General features: G+C 42.0%; 1 protein-coding gene across 1 annotated transcript; it reads right to left on the bottom strand.

Moving 5' to 3' along the window:
- Positions 1-1,351: 1,351 nt before the first annotated feature.
- Positions 1,352-7,196, bottom strand: LOC140135707 (uncharacterized). Its single transcript, XM_072157302.1, has 2 exons — positions 4,279-7,196; positions 1,352-2,783 (listed from the first exon to the last, which is right to left on the bottom strand). The coding sequence occupies exons 1-2, from the start codon at positions 7,148-7,150 to the stop codon at positions 1,819-1,821; spliced, it is 3,837 nt and encodes a 1,278-aa protein (XP_072013403.1). The 5' UTR covers positions 7,151-7,196; the 3' UTR covers positions 1,352-1,818.
- Positions 7,197-13,862: the final 6,666 nt, after the last annotated feature.

Raw genomic sequence — 13,862 nt, 5'->3', positions numbered from 1 at the left:
CTTTCCTTTCTTGTCATACATGTAAGTGTTAGTGTATGCAACATCTAAAAGAATCGTCATGATGACTATTAAATCATCACCAACCTTAAATTAAAGTAGCCCTTACCACAGATGGTCAGAGCATGGAGGTAGTACCACCATGGTCAGAGTTGATTTGCAGTTTCAGAGGATCTTGCCACCTTGCATTAGAAGAGGACAAGACTCCCCATGTTACAAGGTAAAATATAATTCAATTATTCTTTGAAACCATTTCTAAAATTGACTTTGTGAAGTGCTGACTCCCAGTGCTGGGGGGGTCTTGACTTCTCAAGATTTCAAAGACCAACTCAAATAATTATGAGCAACACAGTTTTAAACCTCATAGCAATAGGAAGTTGAATATATTATTATGTTTAGCACATTCTGTTTCAGGGTCCTCTACATAGTGTTACCATGGTGACTTGTTTAAAAGATGTCCCAATGTTGCACTCAACCCAGTAAAAAAGTTTGACTTTCTTGCCCAAGTGTTTACAAAAACTATTCATAATAACTTGCATTGACAGAGAAGGCAAATATGTAAGTTATTATTCTTGGATCGGCATCTTTAAAAATCACATACCGTATTTCGTCAAATAAACGCCCCCGGGGTGTTACATTTTCCCAAGGGGGGGGGGGCATTTATTCAAGGTCAATTTTAGAACGATAATTCCCGTTAAAATCATTAGGTAAACTTATAACTCACGCTAAAATGACTAACTATGAACTAGAAACACTGACTTCTGGTTCACTTCCGGGTTTCCAATCCAGATTTTCACCAATTATTGACGCTATTATCGACCATGTGGACAACTTGGTAAGCTTACTACACAAGATAGCATGGAAATATCTGCATTTTTGAAACATCTTCGTTGAAAAAGTGGTGGGGGCGTTTATTTGAGGGGGGGGCCGACTATTTGACGAAATACGGTAGTTACTATGGCAATAGAGAGAGCACTTATGAAAGACTTGAATGAAAGTTTGAATCAGTACTGAATACATTAAATCTTGTTTGTGGTAAGTTTTAATTGAAAGATATTTTGTTTGTTAAACTGCTGTTTTATGTTGTTACAATCAGTTAACTTTCTTTTTCAATTCTTTGGCCCAACTTTTCTGCACAGGTATTCTAGTTTTGTCTAATGGAGCTAAAATGTATTATCTCAGCAAAAACAAAATGATGTTGTAACATTTATAAAAAAACACAAAAAAAACCACCAAATTTAAGTAAACACTTCTAATATTAAAACTTGGCCACAAAACAATGTAACTTTTCCTTGAAAAAGGGTTGATTTCAATGTTTTCACAAAAGTGACATTTGTAAATTTTGCACAAAAAATGGATTGTTTGTAGGGGGGTCATCATCATTCAGTGCAACTGCAAAAAATTATTTTTTTACATTACGTATTAACAATAGTACTGTGTTCAATTTGGAATAGGGCTTAGGTTTTCACTGATGTGAACTTGACTTACATCGCCACTGGTATCTACATGTACTATAACACCAATGCATGATCTACCAAATTCTATGTGCAATATTACGTCGCTGGGCAGGAAAAACTCGTGTGTGCTTTTGGCCCTTGAACATGTTTAAAACAAAACTGGCAACATAATACATAGGAAGGTTTTGCTGTAAACATGTCCAGGGGCCAATGACACTTGGAGGTTTTTCCTGCCCAACGACATAGTACCCTTACTCGGTATACCAAAACTATTCTACATATAAGTACATGTACATGTGTACTAGTACTACAGCAGCACTGGCTAACATCGTCTACCAAAGCTATATACTACAGCACCTGTTCGTTAACATGGTCTACCAATGCCAACTTTCTTACAAAGTCCGTTCTTGATAGATACTACATGAGCAACAATGGGTGTTGCTTCCGATTGCAATGCTCCGTCATCATCATCATCAAGTTTAGTGGAAGATTCAAGTTCAACTTCCACCTGCTCCCGACTACGGGAAGATGTCTCTGTCCCAGCAGCTACATGTTCATGTCCATTTGAGTCTTGGAGTCCTTGGGTGTCTTGACTTTGATCATGTGACAAGTGTGACGACCGAGGCACATGGGAGTCTTCAACTCCACGATTGTCTTGACTTTGGTCTTGTGACAAGCTAAATGATGAAGACGCATTAAGACCGTCTTGATCAAAGTTCAGTTCGTTCAGAGGAGTTATAGTGGGTGCGTCGGCACTCGGTGAATGCAGCATCCAATCCAGAAAGTTATCGTCTTCTTCTTCGTACGAATCACCTTTGCCATCACAGCTTCCACCAGGCAATGGTGACTTACCGCTACTGTCCCTTGTGTGATTAGGCAGGTTGTTAGTTTCAATATTATCAGCACCTTTAGGGATCGAAGTTTGAGGCAGCATTTTCGGCTGAGAGGAGGTGGTCTGTTCAGTTCTCTGTTTATTTGTCTGTTCATTTGATGCACTCTGATGCATGGATATACCACTCGCGATGGATGAACGAGAAAAGTCAAGTGCAGCCGATACTGCTTGATCGTTCTCCGTATTACGGACTGGATTGGACTTGATTGCTGCAATCATTCCTGTCATCACAAGTGGTCCTGAAGGAGCAGAACTGTCATCATCAGGCACAGGACGAGTCATTGCTTTTTGCATACCATTCGGTAGCCTAGTGGCGGTACCTCTCAGTATCTGTGTCAAGTTGTTGGTCACACTAGTTAGGGTTTGACCTGGTGGTGATGCGGAGTCTATCAATCTTACTGGACTGGGAGGGAGTCTGGTGTCTGGCAGGGCTGGACCTGTATGAATGAAATGTAATCATGATGAGCAAAGAGATTAATATTGAAGAACTGAATGTATATGTGATGCGATCAAGCAAAATCAGTCGGAACTCAGAAATATTAAATTTTCAGTTTCTTATAGGATAGTTATAAGCATTTGCAAAGTTGTATTTTTGCAGAAAACTCTATTGAAATTGAACAACCAGTTCCAAAAATATTAGCAATTAAAGAGTTTCCAAAACAAGTAGGAAATATTGTCTTTGTTTGACTATATCTCAAAATCAATATTTCCGACTGATTGGGGTCCAACTTCTGATCGCATGCAGTTTGTCACTGAGTTCCGACTGATTTTGCTTGATCGCATCACATATGCGATTTGTTTTCTCTGAAAATGAACAGTGTTTGTCTTCTTGAGTTATAATTTTCAGTGAGTGACTGTCAATTTTACCTCCTGAAAATTAAACACAGAATCAATTTCAATGCATATTATAGTACTGTACCATTAAATCTCCATAAATTTTTTCTTTTGCCTTGTGAATAACTTTATTAATCTATGCTTGTTGAAGCCATCTTTAGTCCGCATTGTTGAAATGAGTGTTCAAATAATTGAGTCCGATATTACCAATTTCATGTTTAGGTCATAGGTACCAGAATCTGTCTTTAGTCCACAATGTTCAAATAATTGTTCAACAAGTGTCTGAGTTTGATATCACCCATATTGAACGGGACCTCACATCAGCTGTAAAAGTCCTTTCTGCATTCGAGTGTATGGCAAACACCATAAAAGAGACAAAAGCCATAATTTTGAAGCCTGGTTTTTTAGCAAAAAACTTCCTTTATCACTAAAAAATCTGGTCACTTGATCGGCAAACCACGTTTTTTGACCACAAAATATATTTTTTTTAAATCAAGACAGGTTCTTTGCAGAGTAAACCAGGCTTCTCTTTTATGGTGCAAAATACTTACCATACAACTGAGCAGTTTTGTCAGATAGTTGTAATCTGGATGGCTTTGAAGCTAGCATTATTACTGCTTACACTCTTGATAAATGTTTGTGGTAGTGAACAATTTCTTGCTACTTTCTTGCTACTCAACTCAAAGTTGTTTTATTGTTACTGTCATTACAGTCATACCGCAAAGATTCGCCTAATGGTATAGGGTGGGGTATATTGGCATAACTGGAATTTTAGGCACAAACTAAAAGTGCCCTCTCGTAAAAATTCACCAGCAAATAAGGGCATGGGACCTTTAATTCTTGTTGAGATTTTGCACATTTTTTACGGTATTCTGATATACATAGTCCTACAATTAAATATTTACAGAACTTTACATTTCTGGGTACACCCCGTCAGTCCAAAACACCGTCACTCCGAACCGCCGTCAGTCCGAAAATCTAATTGAAAACTACGTCAATCCTAACCCTAACTTCAATTAGATTTTCATACTGATGGTGGTTCGGATTGACGGTGTTTCAGACCGACGTGGAGACCCGACATTTCTCATTAAGTCTTACCTGATTTAGAACCTGTTGACTGATGCACATTTTTAGATGGAAACACTCTAGTTGCTCCTCTTCTCTGGTAGTCTTGTGGCATAGGGTAAGGTATCTTTTGCTGCTGTTGCTGCTGCTGATACCACTTCTGCTGCTGCTGTAGCTGTAGACGGTTTACAGGTGGCAAATACACTCCATCTGGGTATGCAGCTTGAAACTGGGTGGCTAAGTTTGGCTGATTGGTGCCATTACTGTGTTGCACATTCACCGCTGGTCTTGCTGGTCCCATAGGATTCCATTTGGGTGAGCCTACAGGAATAGCTGGGTATGGGTGTTGCTGCTGCGGGTGATGGATATTCGATGGATGAGTCTGACCATGTAGCAAAGGGATTCTGGTGGGCATCATATAGGGATGATATCTCTCATATATAGCCTGAGTATACGGTGGTGGTGGCTTGTTAGGTGATATAAATGATGTGCCTTGATAACCATCCACTGGCTGATACGACTTAGCTGACGGCTGACACAAAATGATGTTTGAAGGCTGGGTTTGACCGTTTATTGATTGCACTGACTGGACATGTTCACTATTTGGAGACAGCGGGCCATCCCATGGACGAGTTGGTTGATTAGCTGGTCTGTTTTGACGCTGATATTCTGGGTGTGTTGAGGGCCGCTGAGTTGACTGAGTGAGTTGACTGGTTGTTGAAAATCTGTCATTTTCGGCACTAGTTAATAACTCTTTAAGTTCACTGTTTGCAGGTTGCTTGTGCAGATCACCATTTGATTGATCCGACTTGGTTGCCTGGGCATGTAGATAAGATAACAGTGTATCTCCTTGACTCTTTGGACTTAGTTGATCATTTTCTGCCCTCATTGACTGAGCTTCTTGGTGACTGCTTGTATCATGATCATTACTCCATGTTTGGCTCGAGCTGGTATTATCACTACCTGAAGATTGGGGTCCAACTTCTGATCGCATGCAGTGCGTCATCACCACCTGATTGCTCTTGCCAGCTGCAGGCTGGTGTCCACCTTCTGACTGAGACAGTTGGGTGGTTGGGGAAAGCAGATTGTCTGTACACTGGAGCTGACTGTCTGTTGATTGAAGATCATTCGCTGTTTCTCGCTGATCAACCTGTGCTGACTGAATCTGCTGGTTGGTTACAGTTTGCTTGTGTCCATGGATTAAAACATTATGGACTCGCATCGCTGCTGTAGTCTTTGCACTGAATGGACACAGCTTGCATATAATAGTGGATGATGTGCTGTCTGCTTTGGTTGGTATTCGGTTGCCGTTGAGTGCTTGTTCTAACATGCATCCTATCGTAATGCACTTATGGTCAATTGCTTCTGTTTTATCACTCCATGCACGGTTGCACATGTTGCATAGATATTGGCCATCGAAAGGATTCTTCTCCAAGCCGAGTATCACCTTATGATTAGCCTGAACGTGCCGCTGCATTTGTTGTAAAGAGAAACTAGTGTACTTGCAAGCGTTGCAGTGATAAACTTGCATACCAGTCAACATCCTGTAACTTGGTTTCATATACACTTGGTGGAACACCTGATTCTGCAAGTTACAGATGTGGAAAACGTCGCAAAGTTCACGAGTTAGTTCTTTGTGTGATTTTATGTGCGTTATCATATCTCCTACCATGTCGCACCGGAATTTACATCGGCAGCAACTGAATGGCTTACTTTGCTCATGTGCTCTTCGCTGATGCAAGGGCATGTTGTGTATGATGTCCTGTCTGCTACAGAATTTACACCGCATACGTAAGTCTGGACTGGTCTTTGCAGACAGGCTGTGTATAAACCAGCAGAGCTCCTTCTCAGCATAACTAGGACTGTAGATGTATTCAACTCTCTGGACGTACTTTTGCCTATGGCGAGCCTTGTCCGGCACATTCACTTGCTTGACAGCAGGGGACCGCTCACTTGTTTGTGGATCTGGACCTTTCAACACAGCGGAACTGCTACTACTCACTGGCTTGTCAGCATGGGACCTCTCACGTGTTTGTGAATCTGGATGTCTAACCACAGCAGAACTGCTACTATTCAATGGCTTATCAGCATGGGCCCTCTCACGTGTTTGTGAATCTGGGTGTCTAACCACAGCAGAACTGCTACTATTCACTGGCTTGTCAGCATGGGCCCTCTCACGTGTTTGTGAATCTGGGTGTCTAACCACAGCAGAACTGCTACTATTCACTGGCTTGTCAGAATGGGATCTCTCACTTGTTTGTGAATCTGGACCTTTAACCACAGCAGAATTGCTACTATTCACTGGCTTGTCAGCATGGACCCTCTCACGTGTTTGTGAATCTGGGTGTCTAACCACAGCAGAACTGCTACTATTCAATGGCTTGTCAGCATGGACCCTCTCACGTGTTTGTGAATCTGGGTGTCTAACCACAGCAGAACTGCTACTATTCACTGGCTTGTCAGCATGGGCCCTCTCACGTGTTTGTGAATCTGGGTGTCTAACCACAGCAGAACTGCTACTATTCACTGGCTTGTCAGCATGGGCCCTCTCACGTGTTTGTGAATCTGGGTGTCTAACCACAGCAGAAATGCTACTATTGACTGGCTTGTCAGCATGGGCCCTCTCACGTGTTTGTGAATCTGGGTGTCTAACCACAGCAGAACTGCTATTATTCCCTAGCCTGTCAGCATGGGCCCTCTCACTGGTTTGTGAATCTGGACTTCTCATCACAGCGGAACTGCTACTATTGATGAGTTCTACAGGACGTGTGACAGAGCTATAGCTCCTATCAATCGGGTACCATTTTGTAGGCAAATAGTTCAGATAATCAACAGATGGTAGCGCCCAATTTACCGAAATATCCGACAAATGCACTGCCTTCATATGATTCGTCAAAAATGTCATTGATCTTGTTCGGTACTTGCAATGTTTGCACAAGTACGGACACTCACTTCCATGGTATAAAATCGTGTTGGTAAAGGGTCTGCAGAGAGCGGTACATGGTTCCCTTTCCTGCTCTTATGCAAGGTTCTTTGTCACATCTTCTCGGTAGCTTTGACATGGGATCGCACACTTCAAGCAGACACTGTTGGGCTTCTATGCTTGGTAGGAATGCACAATCATTGGTCTGTATGCACAGTCCTTCGACAATCCTTCCTAAGTACACATTTTCAGCTGATGTGGCTTCTTTTGATGACAAAGTCAAAGTGATAGTTTCAGCATCTGTACTGCGACTTTGACAATGATCTGCTCCACTATCATTCACTGTCCCTTCAGGCATTTCACCAGTCACCTGTTCAACTGAGGGGTGCTTTACAGGAGATTCCAATTCGGTGGTAGAATCAGGAACATTGGTAACCATGGTAACAATTTCATCTTTTTCACCACTTGCATCTGTAAGTCTTGATTCTAAGACAGCTTGCTCTGCAATACTTGTAGGATCACCAACATCCATGACCAGATCAGAAGCAACATCTTCTCCACCATCAACATCCATTTCTTTGCTAGGATCATCATCACACAAACTCCCCTCGTCATCATCATCGCCAAATTCTGCCATCTCTAAGTTGATATCTACCCTTCTCGGTATATGATCTTTCCTTCTGGATTTTAGTGGGGCAAATTTAGCAAATTCCACACAGTCATTTGAAGAAATAGACTTTAGCAATGCCTTCTCTTTATGACACCATCTTTTAGCCGACGAAGATGTGGATGCTTCGGAGTTCGAAACTCTCTTCTTTGCTTCTACTCTTTTCTTCTGTAAATCCTCTTCTCTCTTCCTTTCTGTCATGTTAGATTGACCACTTTTGCCGCCTCTGCCATCATCTCGTCTTGGAAATGTCAGCATTGTCTTCGCTCCTCTAGGATGACATACCTTATGGTTTGACTCGAGATGCCTCAGCATCGGTGACTTGAAAGACGACTTGAACTTGCACAGGTTGCAGTGATAGTTGTGTTTACGTACATGACTTCGCATATGGACTAGCGGTAGCACGTCCTTTGAGAATCTTACATTGCAAATTCTACACTTGTACCCTGCTGATACTGGCGACTCTTGGATCATGGCTAACTGGTCCCTGAACGAGTTTTCTTGGAATGTGTAATGACTCTTCTCCACATGGGGTGCATCACTGGGTGTATCATAGGCTTTGTTACCCTCAGGCTCTGTGTCATGGGGTGTGTCACTGGGTGTATCATAGCCTGTGTTATCCTCAGGCTCTGTGTCATGGGGTGTATCATAGGCTTTGCTATCCTCAGGCTCTGTCTCGTGGGGTGTGTCACTGAGTGTATCATAGGCTTTGTTATCATCAGGCTCTGTGCCGTGGGGTGTGTCCCTGAGTGTATCATAGGCTTTGTTATTCTCAGGATTTATGCCATGGAGTTTGTCAGTGAGTACATCATAAGCTCTGTTAGCCTCAGCAAAGGTACATCTTCCCTCGCTACACAAGTCGTCATTACAAGAGTTGCCTTTGTGCTGCTCCACACTTCCACAACACTCACAAAGTACACAAGGGCCATCAGTGTTTTTGGATGTACATGTATTAAGCTGTGTTCCATTTTCTTCAGCGCTAGTACTACAAGACCCATCAATGTTTCCATTTGGTACCGCCATTTCTTCAACACCTAAGCTAGAAGTCCCATCAAAATTTCTATTTCTTACATCCATTTCTTCATCTGCGATTGAAGGAATGGCTTCATATACTTTGACCTGTACATGTACTTCAATTTCAGGAATTTCTTCCAATTTGAAACTGTCCTGGCATGCTTGCTCACTTGATTTAACATCAGCAATGCCATAATCTTCAACAACATCTGCCACACACAGGTCACTGCTGTCATTTGTCGTTTCAGTTTCTTCCATAGTATGGTCGTTACTTCCTGAAATGTTGCAGAATGATCCTTCAAGTCTATCGTCATCGTACTCATCCCTTTGTACCTCTGATCTATGTGCTTCTTCCAGTCCCTCATTCCCACCACACGTCTTCTCACCATCTTTACCAATGTCTGCTAAAAGTTTCAACATCACATCTAAAACAGGTAATCTATCCACAGCTACATTATCATCCACAGCTACATTATCACCCTCATCTTTGGTATATGACACTTCTCTCGTCTTCTCGCCAACTATCAACATTTGACCAGAGTCTGATGTCCCTGTCTTGATCTTAACACCACTGTTACTGTCTCTATCACCTCCTCCATGTACCACTCTCTTCTCTCCATCCAACAGGTCATCCAAGACCACTTCCATTGTCTTATTCTTACCACCAATCTCACCGGTGCTTCTTTCTCCCTTCTCTCCTTCCAACATTTGATCAAAGTCCACTTCAGTTGCTTGATCCTTGGCACCACTCTCAGCACTGCTACCTTCTCTATTTTCTTCATTTACAAACATCTGGAGATCCAATTCCGTTGTCTTGTTCTCACCAACACTCTCAGTACTGCTACCTTCTCTTTCTTCTCCATTTAACATCGGATCAGGTTCCACTGTCTCAGTCTTTGTACCAACAACTGCACTAGTGAAGCCATCGCTGATCTCACTTGTATGGCCACTCAGTTGGCCACCACCTTGCATGGGGTTATCTGCTGCATCTCTTCTTTCCTCAGCAGCATCCAGTACCGAAGGATCATGAGCAACTTGTTGTGTGTCAGGACTGTCAGCACCCATGCCGATACTTTCGTCTCCTTGTGAACAGCTCACATGACACTGATTTTCCACTGTATTATACAGTTGGATCTCTGGTGGAGAATCGGGACTTTGATTGTCATTATCATTTACAGCTTCCTTTGTTGCATTCTTTTCTGTTACACGACTTCCGCAATCATTATTCTCATTTGAAGCATACAGTTGGACCTCAGGAAGAGAATCTTCAGAATCATCTTCATTGTTTGGAACTGTTTCAAGACCATGGTTCTCATTTGAAGTTGAATCAATCTGTTGTACTTCCAGAGGAGAACAGGGGATCTTAACTCCACGCACTGTGTCTTCATCGACCTTGGTGGCTTTCTCCATCTGATTTTCTGGAGAACAGGGGATCTTAGCTCCACACACTGTGTCTTCATCAACCTTGTTGGCTTTCTCCATCTGAATTTCTGATGTAGTAGCATCTTTGGTACATGCTTGAGTGTAATGGGATGATATGTGCTTGTTCAGGTCCATGTAAGACTTAAAGATCTTATTATGTCCACCTGTTGCACACTTTAGACACTTCCACAGGTATATTTTCAATCTCTTTGGTGTACTCAGCTCTTCTGAATCTTCCGATGCTTTGTACTTTGTAAGAAGCACTCTTGGTGAATGTTTGCTGAGACTATGAACTGACAATTCGTGTGAGTCTTTGAAGACTGGGCTTCCATCAGTACATAGAGGGCACCTTAATAGTGCTGATAAATCTGTCATATCGGTCTCTTCTGATCTTTCCGTCAACGATGGAGTGCTTTCTTCTAATGGGGTAGAGCTCAAATGTATCGGTGGTGGGAGGTCTATTGTTAAGTTCTCTTCTGATCTCTCTGTCGATGACAGAGTCTTTTCCTCCAATGGCTCGGAGCCCTTCTTTAATGGTGGTAGTAAGTTTGTAAAGTTCTCTTCAGATTCTACTATCAATGTTGGAGTCCTTTCCTCTGATGGCTTAAAGGTTGCCTGTTCCAATGGCGGTACTAGAAAGTAGGTTGTCAAGTTCTCTTCTGAACTTTCTGACGATGACAGAGTCTTTTTTTCTGATGACTTGGAGGTCTGTTGTAACATGTGAAATGATGGTGGTACACCTGCTGTCAAACTCTCTTCTGATCTTTCTGTCAACGAAAGAGTCCTTTCTTCTGATGGCTTTGAGGCCTGTTGTAAAGTATGTAATGGTGGTGGTAAACCTGCTGTGAAACTATCTTCTGATCTTTCTGTCAATGAAAAAGTCCTTCCTTCAGATGGCTTGGAGCTCTGCTTGCCAGCTGATGGGAAGAAGTACTGACGATCATGAGTAAGACTAGGAATGCTGGTACTTGAAGCTGTTCTTTTATGTTTAGCGCTCATGTGCTTCTGCAGATGCCACAGGGATCGGTACTTGTGGTTATCCTTGTAGCAAAATGGACAACCTACACGGAAACCCTTGCGAGGACTCTTTGACGCTGTGGTCTTCTTTGGCTCTTCCCTTTGCAAACCATATGTTTTCCTAGTCTCTATGACATCAACAGATTTGGAAGGACTTACTTCCTGATGGAACATAAGCAGGTGCTGTTTGACATCATCGAACGAGCTGCTCACTAGAAGGCATTCGGTGCATTTATACAAAACCTTTACCAGCTTAGGTTTAATGAGCTGAGATTGGTGATTGGTTGCTTCCGTTGGATGTCCTTCACCTTCTGCTCGACTATGGACTTTGGCTCCATTTGGAGGATTGGCTGGGTGGACCTCTGCTCCATTTGGAGGATTGGCCGGGTGGCACGAGATTCGGTGGTGGTCCAACCATGGTCGCTTTGGAAATACCTTGTTGCACTCAGGGCATTTGTGACTGCTGAATGATGTGTCAGCCATGTTGTTTGTCTGATCTATTTGCATAGTGGATACTGCTCATCAGTGGCAACGATGTAGCTGATGATGAAGCGGATGATGTAGCTGTAGAGTAGAAAATGGGAAACAAGATAAAGTATTATAAACAAGTTACAATTCACCATTTTTACATTTCTTCAAATGCACCACTGCCAAAACAGTTCTTAAAACACAAGTCTAGCCTGCTTTCGTGCCTACCTGGTTTAACGATGATCAAGTAGCAATGAACTATTGCAAAATAAGTATTATCAGCAATATGGAAAGAATGCACTGGTGGTTAATTATACAATTTTTCAAAATCTTTAATAATAATAATAATAATAATAATAATAATAATAACTAGAATTTTGCGGTACTCGACATGCGTGGTTTTCATCATTTTAACCGAGCTACAATTTCACTTGACCCCAAAATGACCTTCACATTATTTGCCTCACTAAGGTAGCCGTTCCCACCAAATTTCATAAACCTGCAGCAGTCTATAGCGATTTTACTCCAGACGACCCCTAAAATGACCTTGACATTTTTGCATTGTTTCAGTGGTCGTCCCCACAAAATTTCATGAACCTGCGACAATCTATAGGGATTTGACCTCGGATGACCTTGGATGACCCCAAAATGACCTTGACATTTTTTTTCTTCCTACAGTAGTGGTACCCATCAAATTTCATGAACCTGCAACAATATATGGCGATTTGACCCCTAATGACCCCAAATGACCTCACAATGACCTTGCGATTATGAAAAGCAAATCAGGTCAAGAACCTCTGGCTGTGCTACTCTCTGCCAAGTTTCATCACTGTACTAACTCGTACAGATCTCCAGATAATCTGTGCACAAGGCTATTTTGCTTGATATGCATAAATTATGCAAATCAGGTACTTAATTACCATATTTTGTGACAAAAACCCAATTGCCACCCCTCCACCAAATTGCATCACTATACACCTTACCAGTTCCGAGAAATTGCACTCACAAGCTCGGATGGACGGACGGACAGATTCACTCGGTCGGACATCCGGGAACATTGTCCCCTTCGTCCCCTTTGCACAAGCGTGCGCATAGCAACCAGCTCGAGAAAGGGGAACTGCACATGCGCACACTGGTTTTACAAGGCTATTTCCCCTTTGTGACGTCAGCCCGACCAAGAGAATGGACACCCAGATGAACGGATGGAGGGACGGACGGACAACCAGGAAACATAATACCTCCGGTGGAGGCATAAAAATAATAATAACAATAAGCATTTGTTTTCTGCTATTTGGCATGTTTGAGGAACGTATGACCCCTAGACGGGAAAAAAAGCGGTGTGGCAGCACTTGATGTTAGAACTAGAAGTCTTTTGTTTTTCTTACTGTATGATTCAATGAAAGAAGTTGATTCTCGCAACAAATTTTACGAGAATCATTACGAGAATCCATTTTCAGATTCTCCCACATCAATGTTAACCCTTTTTTTTAGACAAGTACACTCAATGACCCCCTTTTTTCATCAGCTGATCAGCTCACACCCAATGACCTTGTTTTTTTTTAAGTTTACACCAAATCTGCATATATCTTTGCATGCTTCAAGTGCATGTTGAACAAATTCAAATAATTTGGGGCAATTTTAACCATGTCATTTTTTAATGTCAATGAATGACACCCTATTTTTTACAGTCCACATTGAATGATCCCCACTGAGCCCACACTGCATTTCAAACAAAATTCTACACTGATTGACCCATACTACATGTAGTCCCCTACATGTAGTGTTACTTTCATATTTGAGTGCCCCCTTGGATCATGTGCTATATATGGTCATTTACACAGTAAACATAAAAGGGTGTAACTTTCGGTTGTGAACATTTTGATCCGTAGCACTTGGTCTAATATTATCATAAACTACAATATCTACGGGACCGTTCACAAACACTTGTTAGGGGGGCCTGATATGCAAAATAATTTCATCGCAAAATTTTTTCGGGGCCCCCCTTTACTGATCTCAAAATTTTCAGGGCCCCCTTTTGACATGAAAATTATGGGTCAACCCCATAGAAAAGCATATATAAACTCAATTTTCCCATGAAAATTTGTG

Source organism: Amphiura filiformis, chromosome 16, assembly GCF_039555335.1.
Source record: "Amphiura filiformis chromosome 16, Afil_fr2py, whole genome shotgun sequence".
NCBI lineage: Eukaryota > Metazoa > Echinodermata > Ophiuroidea > Amphilepidida > Amphiuridae > Amphiura > Amphiura filiformis.
Note: the sequence above shows the minus strand (reverse complement) of the source record. Positions and strands in the feature narration are given on the sequence as shown.

What these genes read in the sequence shown, in the direction of transcription:
- LOC140135707 (XM_072157302.1), bottom strand. Translation starts at nt 7,150, where the DNA reads ATGACATTTTTGACGAATCATATGAAGGCAGTGCATTTGTCGGATATT. An exon ending in GTCAACAGGTTCTAAATCAG is followed by an intron (nt 2,784 to 4,278) that starts GTAAGACTTAAT and finishes TCATTCATACAG; the next exon opens with GTCCAGCCCTGCCAGACACC.